The sequence below is a fragment of the Rattus rattus genome, chromosome 13 (genome assembly GCF_011064425.1).
Source record: "Rattus rattus isolate New Zealand chromosome 13, Rrattus_CSIRO_v1, whole genome shotgun sequence".
NCBI classification, from domain to species: Eukaryota; Metazoa; Chordata; class Mammalia; order Rodentia; family Muridae; genus Rattus; species Rattus rattus.
The window spans coordinates 41736869-41755815 of NC_046166.1; the positions used below are offsets into that span (position 1 = coordinate 41736869).

The 18947-nt window shown below is 39.7% G+C and overlaps 1 protein-coding gene across 3 annotated transcripts in view; it reads right to left on the reverse strand.

Annotated features, from left to right (window-relative positions):
- Cfap97 (cilia and flagella associated protein 97) overlaps positions 1-14369 on the reverse strand; it is a 31568-nt gene extending 17199 nt beyond the window's left edge. The window contains exons 1-2 of one of the 3 annotated variants that reach the window (XM_032918734.1): positions 13661-14369; positions 4973-6069 (exon numbers count right to left, since the gene is read on the reverse strand). In XM_032918734.1, the coding sequence (XP_032774625.1) occupies positions 4973-6069; positions 13661-14073 (1510 nt within the window). In that variant the 5' untranslated portion in view covers positions 14074-14369. Of the gene's footprint in view, positions 1-4972; positions 6070-12533; positions 12581-13547 lie in introns of those variants that run through there. The other 2 variants (XM_032918735.1, XM_032918736.1) reach the window with 2 other exon arrangements.
- Between the last annotated feature and the right edge of the window lie 4578 nt (positions 14370-18947).

Here is an 18947-nt window from a genome sequence, read left to right on the forward strand (position 1 = left end):
AGGTGAAGACAGGTACAGGATAGAATGAGGCCTGTCATTGGATGAGAAGGAAGGAGGTGGGAGAAAAGTTTTAGAGGAGGAGACTGGAGCAAGAGAGAAGGAGCAGCCGAGAGAACATGGCAGCAGATGTTGAGATTTCTCTCTGAACATTTATAGGTTGTTTTGATTATTCTTAAGGGATGGATGTATACAGGGCTTTATATATCTAGATGAATAAATTATCTTATCAATTGGATCAGAGGTTATTGTGTTGTGTGTTCTTTCATGTGGCTATTTAATTGAGTTCAAGAGAGTGTGTGGTGGATAGAGACACTGGGCCGCCACAGAATTGGGATGTGTATGTCTGGCCTGGTGGCAACCTGCCTTGGGATCTAGATGAGAAGAAAGATTGTTGCCAGGCTCATAGAGTAGCCATCAGAAGTGTGACACCGGATGGAGCTTAGAGGATGAGAAGCTTTGTTGACTGAGATGAAAAAATTCAACAGATGCCATGTGTGCACTATGGTGCTGGATCTAGTGTGGGATAAAAGAAACCGTTTTAAAAATTTTACGGCAACAACATGATAGCTAAAGCTCAAGTTGGGGTCTCATTTAATAGGAGCTGTCCACATTAGTTTTTTGAGATGGTCTCTCACCTGGAGTTCATTGATTTACTCTAGGCTGTCTGGCCACAGAGCCCAGGGAACCTCTTGTCTTCCCCATTGCTGGAATTAGTATACCAGCAAAACACGCTCACCTTCTCTTCAGCCTCCAGTGTCTGTCTTTTCAGGACCTACTGTACTCAGCACAGTGTCCTCCAGCCTCAGTCACACTGGAGCATAGACTAGCTTTTTCTTCCTTTTTAAGACTGAATAATACTTATGATTCAACTTTTTAACACAACCACAATGTCTGCTAAGTTAAAATCATTTACTTTATTGTTTGGCCTTTCTTCCTACAGCTTTTATAAAATGCGTCCTTTCATTTTTTTTTCTTACCTAAAATAGGAAGTTAACATTTTTTTCTAAAAATGTCTCTAAATTTCAGAATACAATCACTAGTACAATAATAAATTATAGCTCCATTTTCCTATACATTCTTAAATTTTTTGTTTTGGATTCTTTATAGTCCTAAAGGTTGAGACACACTAATGTCTCCATGGGTTACATCTGCCAGTATTTATTATGTAAAAAACTAATAGTACAAAACAAACAAACAAAAACCCAACAACTATTTACTCATCCCTCTGTCAGTAACAATTATATGTCAACATAACATTTCTATAAAATAGAGTCTGTAAGACAACCAAGTTCTATCCACAGCACCTACAGGGTAGAGGGATGCAATGATGACCGCACATTTTCCTCTGACCTATACACACATGTTCTAGCACATTTGTGCTCATGTGTACACACATACATACAATAAATACATGAACAGAATTTAATTTTTAAGTTAAAAATGTGTGTGAAAGAGTGTAACAGCTTTGTCATTTTCAAATGCTTCGCTGCTTCTGCACTGTGCTTTCACTGTCAGGAAGCCCTTGAAGACCCCACTCATTCTATGTAGCACAGGCAATGTAGAAAGCAAGTTAGGGCTACTTCTCTTAGTTACAATAGCTTTGTCTTCATAGATCTCTCTACAATCATTTAGTTTTGCTTAAAAAATCAATTCTCAATATTAGTTATCATAACAAGGATGCGCCCCGTCTGTTGCCTTTAGCTTTTTTCAGAGGCTTGGTAATAAATACTAGGTAACATGTTAGCGGGATTAACAATGTCAACCTTCCAAAATTTCATCTACTTTACTGAGTAAATACCCAATTCAATACTGTTTCACCATGCTAGACTATATTGGGATATTTGCTTATATCCTTTTATTAAACTTAATTTATATTTAATAAAGAGATCAACCTGTGGTGCCAGGCCAGGCATACTGGAAGCCAATCATTTCAGCACAGCCAACTCTTTCTCACGGGTAGTAGTAGATCTGTTAAGTATTTCCTGTAATTCCTCCATAATATCCACACGGGTATCTTCATAAAAACTTATAACCAGTTTCTTCATTTCTTAATGATTCCTTAATTCTACTTTTTCCTCATTTACTTTTCTTTTCAAAAGTAGAGATAATATTTGAGGCTATATATTTCTAACATGTCTTTATTTGGCCCTTTCAGAGTCCTTTTAAAGTGATCCAAGTTATAGACAAAGTATCAAATGTATCTTTAATCCAGTCTGTTCAAGTCCTTAAATGCTTACCAAATATATAAGACTTGTGATATAATCTAGTATCAAAATGTGTTTACTGCTCCTCTTTAAGCCCCTCAATGCCTAGTCAAGGATTTCTAGACCAAGGTTAAATATCTGATTCCAGGCACAAACTTTGGACATTGCAGGGATGGAAATTCCCCAAGTTAACATCCTTGTACAGTTAAGAGGCTGAAATTGTACCACTCTTTCATGTTCTCTTAAAATTACATTTCTTTTTTTTTTTTGTTTTTTTTTTTTTTCTTTTTTTCAGAGCTGGGGACCGAACCCAGGGCCTTGCATTTGCTAGACAAGTGCTCTACCGCTGAGCTAAATCCCCAACCCCTAAAATTACATTTCTAATACCAAGCTACGTTGATCTATTAATTTTGAGTAAACACCAGAACTCTCAATCTAGACTGGACTCAAGCAATTTATATCAACTACCACATCCTACAAACAGTTACTATCTAGCTCATGGACATGTCAATAACACTAAAAGCCTAGAGCTCTGGATTTCAATGCCCAGAATTGCATCTACTTTACTGAGTAAATACCCAATTCGATACTGTTTCACCATGCTACTGACTATATTGGGATATTTGCTTATATCCTTTTATTAAACTTAATTTATATTTAATAAAGAACAAGCTCTCAAACTACTATTTTACAGTTTGCTACATTCTTTAGTATGTGGACATTTGCCTATTGTAACAATTTATGAAATTGTTTACTCAAATCTCATTACAGGAATTGGCAAGATTTTCTCTTCATCTACCTAAGCCAGTGAAAATGTTTACATTAGGACAATGACACAGTGTGTTGAACTCCTCCTTCAGATGTTTGCTAATAGGATCATTTTCTATCAGGAGGTCTTTAAACATGTCACACATTCCCTATATTAAGTGGATTTATCTTTCATGAAAGTAAAGGAAGGTTGGGGTTGGGGATTTAGCTCAGTAGTAGAGCGCTTGCCTAGCAAGCGCAAGGCCCTGGGTTCGGTCCCCAGCTCCAGGGGAAAAAAAAAAAGTAAAGGAAGGCTATGGATCAACTAGAGAAGCCAAAGCAGCATAGAAAAGCCCATTTGGTAGAAAATGAAAGTGATAAAGTAGTTATGAGATGAATGGAAAAGAGGCCCAGGTGGGGCAGGGCTGGTAACCACTACTACCATGCACAACGTTTAGGTCCATGGGGCAAATACAGACAAGTTATGAGGATCTTGAAAGTTTCATGTTGTCAACTGAATAATAATTTTGGAAAACATAAGATGTACCTTATGTAATGGATTAGTAGTTTGAAACATTTTGAAGACTTCCCTTGGTGCACTACTTTTCATGGATTCTAACAGCAGATATGTTAATTGGCAAGATGTCCCCTTTGTTACAAAGTACTTTTGGCTGTGGTGGTGCATGACTTTAATTCCAGCCCTCAGAGGGCTGAGGCAGGAGGATCATAGACATTCAAGGCCAGCCTGGGCTATGTAGACCCTGCCTACGTCAACAACAAAAGGCCAGAAGAATACTTTATTAACAAGTTTCTTACATTAGGGCTTGGTAGTGTACAGCAAAAACTGAAAGTTGAGTCTGTCTCACAAAGAAAATTTTCCATAGCATTTCAACTGTAACTGTGGAGAGTGTTCAGGAATAAGGTGGGGGTAGTTAATTGTTGTTCTCACTTAAAAATTAGAAATATATATGTTCTTAGCATCTGGCTAAGTTTAAGAAATAGCTTAAAGGTAACAAAGATGCCTTATTTATGTTTGAGTCTAATATATTCTTATATGTATGATGTTTGTAAAATATGTACATGCACCATGTACAGGCCTGACTAACAAGGCCAGACGGTGTTGGATCTTCTCAAACTGGTTATGAACTGCCATGTGTATATGGAAACTAAACCCAGGTCCTCTGGCAAGAGCAGCAAGTGCTCTTAATCACTGAGCCATCTCTCCAAATCTGAATGTATTGTCCCGTACATCAGTGTGCATGAAGGGAACAGCATGCTGATCCAGAACTATGAGCCTCTGGCAAGTAGAACTGCCATCAGCACTGGGCTAGGTGAAACGTTCAGCCATCAGGGTTTCAGTTACCATAACAGAGTAGTAGTCTGAATGGGATCCCAGGATGTTCTACATGTACACTAAAGTTAAAGGAACTGAGTGAACAAACATAATTACCCAGTCTGCACCTATTTCTATAGTCCTCCATAGTAGATCTGGGCCTTGGAACTCTCACCCTGACTAACTTCAGCAGGAGTCTGATTGGCTTCGTATGTCTCTCCCCATGGTCAATGACTGGTTCAGGAGTGAAGACTGTAACCAAAGCAATTTGGGGACTATAACGAAGTGCAAACTGTCTGAAGATGCTTCCTTACAAAGGTTCTGGTGCTTTGAGAGGTAGAGGAAGTGTTTTTCTGGACACTCATGTCTGAAAGTGAACAGTGGATTGCAAAGCAGATATTTACTGGTAGGTGAAGAGTGAAGACAGGACTGCCTCAGAAGAGTACAAGGCTCTATGAGTTTGAGAATTGAAAACTAATCTGAAATTTCTAGTCCTATTGATTTAATTATCTGACAATTCAAATGATATTCCAAGTTTTTTTTATAGTATAATGGAATATATCTAGAAAGTTACTAAAATATCAATCATCTCAAAGACACTGACCAGAAAAACCTGTGCATATGCATAGCACATACTACTTGAGTCTAGTTAATATGCAAATTAAATATACAGAAGTTCAAACGTTACCTTTCAACAGATGATTAAGGTCCATTGTGTCATGTAAGACTTTTTGCTTGGATCTACGGTCTAGATTTGCATCTAACACTGATGATTTTGGAGCAAAATTCTGTCCATGCTTTTCTTTCCTTTTGGCTGATTTCAGACATCTTGAATCATTCTTTAAAGCCTCCACATCCTCATACACATCCCGGCTCACATTTTCTTGTCTTTTAACTTTTACTTTTTGATTCTGTGATTGGCTCAACTCAAATGGCTGGGCAGGGCTGCTGTCTGGAGTTGACGCGGGAGTTACGTCTGTTACGTTGTCTTCTGACTCTGCATTATAGTCACCTGTCTTCTGTTTAGCACTTGATTTTCTTCCTGACTTACACTTCTGCTTTGGTGATGAGGGGGTTACACTAGAAACTTGTTTCCCTGATGAACCTGAATCAGGTTTATTTTGCATGTCAGATCCTATATCTGAGCAGTCTGAGCTTGATCGTGAAGATGAGGAAGACAGAGAGGAGGAACTGGCTTTGGAATACTTCTTACTTGTGTTGTTCTTTTTTAAGTTACTAGAGGGCTTCGCTGACTTAGACCTCACGTGGTACTTCTTCCCATCGTCACTGCTTTCCTCTCCATCTGTGTAGTAATCATCCTCACCTTTCACAATTTTAGGAATTCTATTTGGAACGGGCAAATGTAGTTTATTTCCTTTTGTGGTATCACACAGTTTTTTTGACCTTGAAGAAGTCAACAATGAGGGACTTCTTGTTTGTATAGGGTCATTTTCTACATGTTGTTCCTTTGGGGGAAATTTTGGTTTCCTTTCATTTCCCTTCTGAGTAAGGTAATTTTCCTTTGTTTGTATCCCAAGTTTCAAGTTCACATTTTCTGTGTCATTATCTATTTTCTCTTTAAGGTTATCATTTTGTACTCCAAATTTCAAGTTTAAATTTTTGATGTCCTTATTTATTCCTTCCTTAAAGTCATCATCATTTTGCTTGTCAAAAATGGAATTACTTTCACATTTCTTTGTATCTTCAAAATCACTGTCAAAGAAAGAATGGTCCACTTCACCTTCTGAGATATCGCCAAACCGATCCATGATGCCAAAAGTATATCTGAAAAGGGGGTACAGCCATCAGACCAGAGTGATTTCCAAACACTTCTCATTTTTACTTTCCCAAAATGAGAAAATGCTGGTAGTAAACAAACAAACAAACAAACTATTAAAAAGTAAACCAAGTTTGTGAAGTCATGATGGAGTTCCAGGGATATCAAGTGATATAAAAGTCTCAGAATTCACAAGAAAACAATAGTTCATCAGGGCAGGTAGATAGAAGACAGTAATATTTGAACCCGAAGGAAAGTCTCCCGACTGTACAATACAATTACAGTTTAAAAGAAGACAAGACAAATGGTGTCTTAGTCACGGTTCCTATTCCTGCACAAACATCATGACCAAGAAGCAAGTTGGGGAGGAAAGGGTTTATTCAGCTTACACTTCCACATTGCTGTTCATCACCAAAGGAAGTCAGGACTGGAGCTCAAGCAGGTCAGGAAGGAGGAGCTGATGCAGGGACGTTACTTACTGGCTTGCTTCCCCTGGTTTGCTCAGCTTGCTTTATTACAGAACCCAAGACCACCAGCCCAGAGATGGCACCACCCACAGTGGGCTGGGTCCTCCCCCATTGATCACTAATTGAGAAAACGCCTTACAGCTGGGTCTCATGGAGGCATTTCCTCAAGGGGGGCTCCTTTTTCTGTGATAACTCCAGCTTGTGTCAAGTTGACGCACAAAACTAGCCAGTACAAATGGCTTTTAGCCATTTGTTTTTGTCAGTACAATAAAATATCAAAATAAGGAAAGATTTATTTTTAGCTCATGATTTGATCCTCCATGGCCATTAGGGTGTGACTGAGCAAAGCTGTTTAACTCATGGCGGCCAAGACGCAAGCAAAGGTGTAAGACAGGTCCTTCAATGACACTCTCAGCCAGTCATCTACTTCTTCCCATCAAGCCTCATTCTCTAATTTCTACCACTAACCCAGTGACTTTATCATTAGGTTGAAGCCTTGACTTAACGGTCCCGAGAATCTCCTTAGACACACCTATGTATGCTTTGTTAATCTCTCTGTATCTCTCAATCACATCAAACTAGTAATCAAGATTAATAATCTTTTAATAATATTAAAAGTTGACACAATCAGATAAGCCAGTTCAATCACTGATTATTCTGGGACAAATAAAGGAACCAGTCCGTGAGCTTTGGCATTTCACCACTTGTTAACCATCCTATTCTGTTTTTATTCACATACTGAGGAAAAAGCACACAGAGAGCTGTGACTCCTAGTCGATGTCCCCTATCCTATCTCACTGAGCAGCAGAAACCCCAAGATACATAACAGGATATACAACTAGCTATCAAACAAATTTCTGAATGTTTAATATCACAAGCTATAACTCAGGAAATATTACTGCAGAGGAGTATACATGATTCAATGTATTAAAGGGGGTCTGGTATGAGACACTTTAACATTGGCAGCAATCTGTCTAATATCAAAATGTACCTCATCATTTACTTGACCTGCAGGTTTATACATTCCTATAATGATTTTTAAAAGGTCATATAAAATCTTACTAGCCCATACGATTAGAACTATACTAAAATCATTTCTATAGAGTTATAGCCTTTAAAAGTATTTCCTTACTTCTGTTACCATGGTGACCTAAAAGCAGTATCACATTACTGATAACCTTGATTTCAGGCTTTAGTTTCTAATCATATTCTCCATTAAATACAAAAAACAAGAAGGAAGGAGCTGAAGAGATGGCTCGGTGGATGGAGGAGCCAGGTCTGTTTCCTGACGCCTACTTGATGCTTCACAACCATCCTCTAACTCTAGTTCCAGGAGATCCAACATCCTCTTCCGGCTTCTTACACATAGCACACACACACATGCATTCACGCAAAAAAAATAAATAAGTAAAATAAACAATAAAACAGAGTCCCTGGAGGCAGCTGGTGTTATTACTAGAAGCAAAGAAAAATAAGCATTTTATCAAAGGCTCCGTCTTTCCCAGCAAGCGTAATAATCGAACATGCCTGTAGTAATGGGAGTAGAGCCAGTCTGCCCTTCTAAAAATACCTAGGACAGATTAGGGGAAGTTAATGGGAAACTTATTTGGGCTCATGGTCCATCACAGAGGGAAGGCTGGGAGGCAGAGCTGTACAGCTCATGCTGGAGAGAAGGCAAATGAAGAGAATGGCTGCGATGATGGCAGGCCCTTGCCCTCTGCATTCTATTGGTGGGGTTGCTTTAAGCAGCCTCCCACATTCACGATGAGTCTCCCTCTTTTGGTCGTCTCCAGAAATGCCCTCACAATTATACTCTAGGTACTTACTAATCCAATCAAACTGACAATTAAGGTTAACCATCTCTAAGTTTAAAAAGCCTGATATTACACAAATTAAAAAATACATATATAAATGAAAATTTCTGCAAGAGCTCCGAAGTCCACAATAATATTCAAAGGGGAAATATAAATGTTATGTTGAAGAACAGGTACACAAACGTTTCCATAATTAATATACAGCCAATGAGGCAAGACTATGCTTACTGTGTTTAAATAAGTTCAGCACAGTAAATTAGGCACTAGATTATGTAATGTATATCCTACAGAAGCCAGGACATACTAATAAATTTTATTTATTGTTAAGTGGCCCTACAGCCCAAGGGAAGACATGAGAATAAGTACGGATATGATTTTAAGAGTAATTACACTTTTAGCAATAGCAATGTAAGTGTTTCTAGTACTTATTCACACATTTGTATCACCAAAGTAACTTTTTCTGTCTTTAAGGTCTTGAAGCCTTCTTGCCTATTAGAAATAAACTTTGATTTTTGCTTTGTTGAGACATAATCTCACTATGCAGTCTTGGCTAGTCAGGAACTTGCAATGTAGACCAGGCAAGCCTCAACTCAGAGTCTGGCCTGCCTTGGCCTCAGGAAGCTGGGATTAAAAGCATGCACTACCATGCAAAGCTAGACATGAATTCATTTACTTATTTATAATTTGCAATGTTGAGGATTAAACCCAAGGTCTTGGGCATACTAACTAAGCTCTCTACCGCTGAGCTTCCTGCCCTTAGACTTGTAAAATGTTGCCTGAATCTATCTTTAAATGCTTAAGGAAATCTGATTGATTAAACATGTAATTTTATAAGAAAGTGTTTAGAATGGTTTCCTTGCTAGAATTATAGGTATAATTTGTTAGGTACTTGAAATACTTAAACATGAAATATAATTTAAAATTATAAGGACAAGCAGGTTCATAAATATACATAATGTCTAGGAAAGTTATTATTTTATAAGCTAAAGATTAATAAAAGTACAAATTAGTTAAAAGTTTAGCAAAAACCTAGATTCAAACAGAGGCACACATCACTGAGACGCAGTATGGTATGAAATTCATACCTCTATTAAAATAAAAGATGTTAGTTTCAAGATGTTGGCATAGATTACAGCCTTCTTTACAAATTAAAAATCTGAAGTGTCAGGGGGACTGGGACTTTAATTTAGAGATAGAGATCTTGATCCCTAGCAAACAGAGATGGAATCCTCTCAGATACTTAAGCGTAATTTCAGCTATCACATTATCTGTAGAAATATCAAAGTCTTTTAAGCATAAAAATAAAGTTTAAGTTTTTAAAGATAAAGAAATCTCTTTATTTCTTATGAAAAGAATTAACAGCAAATGTAGATTAAATAAATATATGTGTATAAGCTATCTTTTTGAATATATCTTTCACTGGGACTCTGAAGCACTCATACCTTCTCCAGAAAGAGGGTACATTTTTATATTACTCTTTTTTTTTCTTTTCTTTTTTTCGGAGCTGGGCTCTACCACTGAGCTAAACCCCCAGCCCTTTTATATTACTCTTATTCAAAGACCAGGGTAACTGTCACAAAGGAAGCATGGGATTTAATGGAGACTTTTCCATTCACAAACACATTTAAAGTTATCAATACAGAAACTCTTACTGTTGCTTCAAAGCTAACTTTATGAATATAAGTTCTTACAGTAGAAGTCAGGTGACATCCCAGAAAATTTTAAATAAATTTCAATGACTTGATATTTAAGTTCAAAGAAGAGATTTAATGTCTTTACTACAAATATATCTATGACCTGTGGCAGAGTTGTCTGCTAAAGTCTTTGTACAAGGCATAGGGATATTGGCACCAGTAAACAAACAGAAGCATCTAGTGTGTGTGTGTGTGTGTGTGTATGTATGTGTGTGTGTGTATGTGTGTGTGTGTATGTGTGTGTGTGTGCGTGTGTGTGCGTGCACATGCATTAACTTTAAGAATGGCAGTTTCATGCTTTTACCTATGAAGCTGAAATTAACAAAGCAGGATGGGTCAGGCCATTTCTCATTAGTTACAACTAATCCATATATATATATATATATATGTGTGTGTGTGTGTGTGTGTGTGTGTGTGTGTGTGTGTGTGTGTACTGGATTAAGAATAATATAGATTAAGTAAATTGAAGGGATATAAATGTTGACTTGCTAGAAGAGATTCCATTGCATTGTAACATTTCCCATTGCTATGACAACTACAGTGGATATACAATAGTAAGTGAAAATATGCTTTGTGATGAAAAAGAAGAAACTAAACCAAGCATACCCAGGCATAAAGCTCGGTCTCACAGTTTCTAGCAGTATGACCCAGGGACATGTACAAGGATGCAGATATTACGCTCTGTAACAGTAATGAGTTACAAGTTGCTCTACTAATGTCGAAGAGGAAATAGATACGTAAAATATCAAGATCACATAAAAAGATACATTAAGATCTATAAAGAAAAGTGTTGAATTAAAAATCAGGACTGAATGAGCAACAATAAAGTAACAGTAAACTATGCTGCACTCTTCAGTAGGCACACATAAAGAAAGAGTCATAAACAATGGTTTGGAAGAGCACATTAGAAATCTAGGCATATAAATATATAATAAAAAGGAGGGCCTAAAACTGAGGAAATGCCAGTTAGGGCAGGGTCCCCAGAATATTACTGATATCATTCTAGGCACTTGCATTAAACGAGTCAAAATATTCACTGAATAAATGGAAGATACCTTTATAACCCAATCTGTAGCTCCCCTCCTTAAATGTTGTGTTCCCTCTCTCTCTCTCTCTCTCTCTCTCTCTCTTTCTCTCTCTCTCTCTTTCTTTCTTAAGATAAAGACCAGAAATAGAGTTGGCTGTTTCCCTCCTCTATCATTTTTGGTTAATAACTTTGCAATTAAAATGGCTTTTATGTTTCCTTAAATTTCAAAAGACGAGTTTCAAAGCACAACCTATAACATTGTAAGCCACGTCATAGCCCAATGTAAGATAAATGCAGTAGGCCATGCTAATCATTAAAGCACAGTAATATAAAAATTGAAAAGTGCATGACACATTTTGAGTAATGCTTCATGAAACATTTCTATCCTTATATATATTGTTTGGTGGGCCTTGATATAAAACCTGTTTCTTACGGGGGGGGGGGTTCTCATTCATGAGTTTGAAATGTCACCGATCTATAGAAATTTTAAATTGTTACTAAATGGTAATATAAGAGAATTGAAAATTGAGTGGTACTGGAGTTTCAAGTGTTAAGGGCAATATTATAATTACTTCCCAAATGGATAGACCTGGCACTAAATAAACTTAAGAAAACACTGTACTAGCTCTAAAGTAATTTTCTTGAAATTGAAGAATTTCGTAGTAGACCAAAAAAAAATCACCAAATTATGAGATAGATTGCAGAATATGAAGAAATAAGTGTATCCTAACCATAAACAAAAAGTCATTTTAGGACCACTGAGATCATTGGGTCATTAATTGTCACCAAGCCTGCCAGCCAGAGTTTGATTCCTCGGATGTACAGGATGGAACAGGAGAACTAACTCCTCCAGGTTTTCCCAACCTCTGCAAATACTAATGTATCCCCTGATAAAATTTATTAAAGAAAAAAAAAGCAATTGTTACAATAACAGAAGTTCTTATTAATGATTTGCTCAGAATCAGTACATCTTACTAACCGGCATGTAACATCTTACTGAAGTGTATGTTTAATTTTATGCAGAAGTAGGTTGGTTGAGATAGAAAAGCTTAAATAGCTTCAGTGATCCACCTGGGGGGAGGAGAGGGCACAGGCCTGCATTTATAAGTCTGGTGCTAAGATGGTGGGTCTTTAAGGATTTGCTGGCCAGCCAGTCTACTTCGTGAGTTCCAGGCCAAATAAGATCATTTCTCAAAAGAAATGGTGAATGGCACCTGAAATTGTCCTGTGGCTTATCTAATTTGTTTCCAGGGTCCAACGGCAGAACCGGAAGAGAATAGATTTGTCTCAAACTTTGCCTACAGTAGTCTCCTCATCGGGCTGGCTAGAGTTGGCAATGTGCTTATAAGCCAGATATAAGAGAAGCTGAATTAGGAGGATCATCTGAGCTCTGGGGCTAGGGACCATCAGCCTCTGAAAAAGGGGAGAGAGATTAGGATGGGGGCCAGAGGGAGGTATAGCCTCTCTTACCAGACTAGGTACTCCAGATGTCTTGTTCACCTTTACATCCACGGTGTCTAAAAACAAGACCTACAACAACTAGGTAAACATTTAACGAACGTTTATCCCACCAAGAGGTCTAGAGACTAAAGACTCAGCCCAGGTTCTTGATCTTTGCTTCCAATGTAAACAGAACAAAACCGTCATGTTTCCAGCGTATTTTGATAACTTTCCTTTCTCCACATGAGAGTTGGCCCACTGCCCAATGTATGTCAAAATTCTAGTGTTTATATTAAGAATTTCTACGGGGCAAGAGTGGCCATACGCACATAAACTTAATTTCCGGGAAAACTTATCTGACAACCCCCCCACCCCCATCACACACACCAATTGCTACTATTCAGCTGACATTCGGGAATAGGCAAGAAAAATTGTAGTTCTATAGGATCGTTAAGAATATCATACAACACATCGGTAAAGGGTAAAAATCAAATGACGGTTCGTGAGACCATAGCAACCCTCTGGTGGGTTTCTGTCAAAGCTACCTGGAAGTTACTTGGATAAAGCTAGCAGTAGATAGCAGTGCTTTCACAATACGCCAGAAAGAATACACAAATCACCTGCCATTAAAATGTCATTTTGTACGTTTGTGGTAGTCGATATGTACATAAGTGGGCCCCAGATTAGGTATAGAAAAATATCGGCCCAAACACCTGATTTTCAGGAATTTGTGGCTTCGTCCATGACCTCAGTCAGTACCCTCTTCAGACTCTGGGATGTAGCAGTCAAAAAGACAGTTCCTCAGACCTGTGGGTTCGGGTTCAAGTGCCCGGAGAGAGGCAGCAGTGAGCTCGGACCCCGACTCCACGCCTCCTTTCGCGTCCTGGGGGCCGGGCTACCGTTTTTTGTTTTTGTTTTTGTTTTTTGTTTTTTTTTTTTGTAGCGGTTACCACGTCGCCCTCCGGGCAGGCGAGGCCGAGGTGGCGGCGGCGTCTAGGGCTGAGGACAGTCTGTGTCCTCCCGTAGAGGTTTGGCGGTACCCACCCTGGGTGCTCGCCTCCGTCGGGCACCGAACCGGGGAAACGGACCCCGAACGCAGAGGAGGGCGTCTCGCCCGCTGGAGACCGACCGGATGCGGAAGCCCGTGAGCCGCTCACCTGGGAACTGTGGCCGCTACCGATTCTCGCGCCGCGCCGAGCGTTCGGGTTCTCGTTCGCTCTGCGCACGCGCAGCCACACCACATTTCTCCCTCCCACGCGTTGGAAGCTAGCGGAGACTCGCGCACACGTGAGCGCGGGCGGAAGCTCCTGGGGAGAGACTCAGCGGAAGGGGAAAGGCGGGGCGATCGCGGAACGGAGTCTCTGCCGAAGATGGTCCTGGCAGCGCTCCTGTCGTCCATAGTTCCAAGAGACCCCGTCACAGTGATGAGGCCTGCACTGTAGGGGCGACAGCTTCTCGGCAGGGCCTCGAGAAGACTTGGGGGCTCGTGGAAAGGAGACCGCCAGGGCCTCCCTGTTGTCCAGGGCATCACCTGCTCGTACAGCCACGACGCTGCGGTAGGTTTAGACATCTGGGATGGTTTCCTACAAAGATGCTGTAATCTTGTAATTCTGTAACAAGACGACAATAATAAAAATGGAGGGCGACTGTGTGTTCGTTCGATTTTATTTCAGCAAAACGCTGTTCACATAAACCAGTCCTGGTGGCGGATGTCTTTAATCTCAGCACTTAGGAGTAGAGGGAGAGGGATCTCTGTGTTCAAGGTCAGCCTGTTCTACACAGTAACTTCCAGGCTAGCCAGGGCTGTATCGTGAGGTGTGTGTCAAAGGGGAAAAAAAAGTTCCAATTCAAGCATAGTTAATGTGCATCAGGGGCACCTATGAAGGATGGCCCTTATGATGATGGAGATCCACTTTAAGCAATGTAAAAAATGATCTCTACAGACTGTTAAGTGCCCTAATTTCTTGTTGACACATCAAAGGGTCAGGAATGCCACCACACTCCTGATCTCTATCCTCTAATCACCAGAGTACACGGATATAGTACTTTATATGGCACGGGATTTAGCTGATGCAATTAAATTTACATTATCCAGGAGCTCACTGTGTAATCAATCACTAGGGCCCTTATAAAAGGGAGAGGCAAAAGCTTCCAAGTCAGTTAGTTGTAGGAGCTGTAACACAAAATGGTTGAGTGATGGGTGGAAGAGTCAATGAGCCAAAGAGTGCATGCAGCTCTGGAGAGCTGAAAAGAGGGAAGAAATAGAATCTATCCAGAAAGAACTCAAATCCACCTTGAATTTAGATTTCTGACCTCCACAACTCCCTAATCCAAATAAATGAGTTGCTTTCTACATCTAACTTTGTGGTCGTTTGTTACAGCCATGGTAAGTTCTCACCACTTACATAAAAGTACAAAGCAAGCAAGCATGGACTTAATTAACATTGTAGCCCAGGGTCTACCACTCACTGTACTGTTTTGTCAGAGCCATGACAGAATATCTAACACAATGAGGAAAGATGTGTTTGACTCACATTTTTAGAGGGTTCAGTCCTTCATGGCACTACAGAGCAGCAGTTCATGTAATTGTAAGGTTGGAGAATCTGGCCTACATGAAGAGGCCAGGCCAACCTCTATAGCGATACCTCTAGTGACCTTCTTCCACCTAGGCCCCACCTCCTGCCTTTCACTGCCTGCTAATAATGCCAGCATATTATGAATCCATCAAGGATCACCCCATTGATGAGATCAGAGCCCACATGATGTCTCTGGAAATGCCCTCACGGACACACCCAGAGGTGAGCTTCATTATGTGTCTAGGTGTTTCTAATCAAATGTGTGTGTATGATCACAACCACAGCTATCAGACTTAAGAAAGAACTCTTATTTGGAACAGTATTTTTTTTTTTTTTTGGTTTTGATTATTAACAATTTTCCATTTTGTTGGGTCAAAGAAAGTATTTCACTTAATTTTAACTAATGAAAATATTTTGTCACTGATTCCCAGGGTAGATATAAAGTATTTGAGTAGACATTTCTCCAAAGAAGATACAAATAGCCAGCAGCTCAAGAAAACACTGAGTATTATGGTTTGAATGAAAATGTCCTCTAAATGCCTGTATATTTGAATACTTCGTCCCCAGTTGGTGGAACTCTTTGGGAAGGATTAGGAGGTATGGCCTTGTTGGAGGTATGACACTAGATTTGGAAAAGGTCTCAAAAGACTTGTACCTCTCTGCCTTCTGCTTTTGGATTAAGACAGGAGTTGTTATCTGTTCCTGTTGCCATGTCTTTGCTCTGCCATCATGGACTCTGAAACTGGGAATCCAACTAAATGCTTTACTTCATAAGGTGCCTTGGTTGTGGTGCTTTGTCACAGCATAAACAAAGTCACTAAGACACCACTCATTAAGGAAATGCACATCAAAATCAGTGAAGGCCTGTGAGATGATCATTTCCGGTAGGTAAATGTGCTTGCCAGATGACTAGAATTAGATCCCAGAACACAAAAAGACATCCAGGGCCAGGGAGACAGCTCAACTGGTACAAAGTACTTCCAAGTCAAACCTGACAACCTCAATTTCTAGATTTCATGGTGGAAGGAAAGAACTGGCTCCTTAAAGGTACCCTATAACCTCACAACTTTTCTGAGACATATCTGTGCCTACAAAGTTGCCCCAGAACCACAACTTCACTGGTACCCCTGTATCCACACATCAAGAGTACAAAGATCAAACAATGCGGTATGTTTTAGCCCCACTATTTTAGAAATACTCTTGCAAAAACTAGAAATAGACAACAAGATCAAGATGGACAAGACTCAAAGAAATTGGGAGTCTTTTGCACAGTTGATATGTAAAACAGCAGGATAGGAAATTCTATGCTAAATATAATTATATGAACTAACAATCCCATTTCAGAATATATGCCCAAAAAAATTCAAAGCAGTGTCTTGGACATTTGTACATCCAGATTCATAACATTATTATTCATAATACTCAAACTATAGAAACAACCCAAGTCTATAAACAGAAAATGTTAATACAAACACTTGCATACATGCAGTGGAATTTTACACAGCCACAAAAAGGAACGAAATCCTGATGCATGCTATAACATGAAGTTTAAGAGATGATGCTAAATGAAATAAGCTAGTCAGAAAAGACAAATACATGATTCCATTTCTAAGAGGCTTAGGATAGTGTAATTCATGGACACAAATCAGAGTGAGTGTGAGGCGGTTCTGGGGAGGAGGGGGTGGTGAGTTGTTTGACGGCAGAGTTTTTGTACAGCTGCCTGGTAGAGAAAGTGTCAGACATGGATAGTTACAATATGAATGTATTTACTGCTACACTGTGAAGATGGTTACCATGGTAAAATTTCTGCTTTGTGTATTTTACAATAAAAGCAATTGATTTTTAATAACGATTCTCTTGGAGACTGAATTTTTTTTTTTTTAAATCTTGGTTCATTATGTGTTCTTCAGGCATTACAACAAATCCTATAGTGTATCTTCTTTCTCACAGTTCTGGAGAAAGGAAAGTCAGAGTTCAAGGTGCCAGTAGATAAGGCACCTTGATTCCTGGTTCAGAGATGGCTTCTCTGTGTCCTCTCACTTGGTTTGAGAGTCACGGCAAGTAGGTGTCTTGTCTTTGTAACAATTATTTTTCAAACTTTATTTTTAATGATGGTTTTTAAAACGCTTTAACCTCCTTTTAGCCCACCACCCACAACAGGTAGTGGAGAAGAAAGAATGTGGGGAAGTGAACCTGTTAAAAGGTTCTGTGGAACAAATCCCGTCTGTGTTGTCTGGAAATCAGCAGTTCAGATCACAGGTTAGCAGCAGCAAGAGCAGCAGCTCGATTTACTTGCAAACACCTCACAGAAATACCAGGTCAGCAACAGTGGCGTCATTACTTAGCAGAGAGAGAGCCAGGCCTCAGCCTCGGCATGTCAGCAGGAGGGACCAGCAGGAACACCAAGAGAAGTTTTGGGCTGTGCCTCAGCGGAGCGAAGATCAGCGAAGATGTGAGACCCACAAGCATTGCACAGCTAGTTCTAAGCAAGCTAACTCAGCCTCTGTCACTGTCCGTCGAGTCCTATTCATACCCTCCAGACATCACCCGTCCTCCACTGGTCTTTTGTCAGCATGTGTCTTAACACATATATCTGTCTCAGCTGACACCAGTCTGCCAATCAGCTTGAGTCAGTGGAAGCAGCAAGAAGCTATAGCACACTGCCAGAAGTTTTTTTTTGGTGTGTTTCTCTCTTTACGGAGTCCCAACAAATGCAGCTCAACAAATGCAGCTCAACTACGCACCGTAAGGCAGCCCAACACATGAGTGCTGTTTAGCAAAGAATCCTTCATCACGTGTCCTTTCACGTACTTGCTTTAGCAGAACATCCTCTCTCCTGTGTGCGTTTCAGTGAAACATTCCTTCATGTGTTTGCGTTAGCAAAACACCTTCCAACACAACTGACTTTCTCCAAAGAATCCTGAAGTTTCTACTTCATGTCTTCTCTTTCTTGAGGCAGGGTTTCATAGAGCTCAGGTTATCTTCAAACTCACTGTAGTTGAGGATGGCCTTGAACTCCCGATCTTCCTCCTCTTCTAATTCTAGGATTTCAGGCTTGCCCCACCACACCTGTCTCATAGCCCCTTAGATTTTTTTTTTAACTTTGTTTTTATTTTATGTGTGTGAGTATCTTGCCTGTGTACAGTGCCCAAGGAAGCCAGAAGAAGGTGTTGGATGCCCTGGAACTTGAGTTACAGATGCCAGGTGGTATGGGAAATCTCATCCTGGTCCTCTGGAAGAGCAGCCAGAACTCTTAATGGATGAGCCATCTCCATATCCTTTCAGCTAATTCCCTTCCTGTAGCCACACCTTCCAATAGCTAATCATGGGCTTTAGCACAGGTATTTGGAAGGAGACTTAAAACATTCGGACCACGGTGATTGATTTTTCTCTGTCCTCAAAAACTATAGTGAAGTAGCATGTAGAACATTCAAAAGTTTAATCCATATGCATTTTGGGGTCATATTATCAAATAGTCTCTAATGTTGGATATTAAAGGCCAGTTTAGTTTACAATTATTAGTGTAATTTAGTGAAAATCTTAATGTATTAGTAAGAATTAAATTATATGGCTAGGATAGATTTCACAACTGGCAAACATAAATATCACTTGTCTGTGTCTTCTGATGTCATCCTCAATAGGAGGGGACAGATGATAAGGATTATAGATCCCCAGGGGGCAGAAATGGGAACTAATATATTTTTAGTAACAAGTCACTAGACTCTACCGACCTGGATGGTCCACCAAAAATTCATTAATGTATTTATTTAGCCAAATTGTGGTAGGTCATTGAAAGAGTAAACAGATGGTTATACTTACTATTAAACACCCATCATGTAGGGGGCAGGGGTGGTGGTGGTGGGGTTGC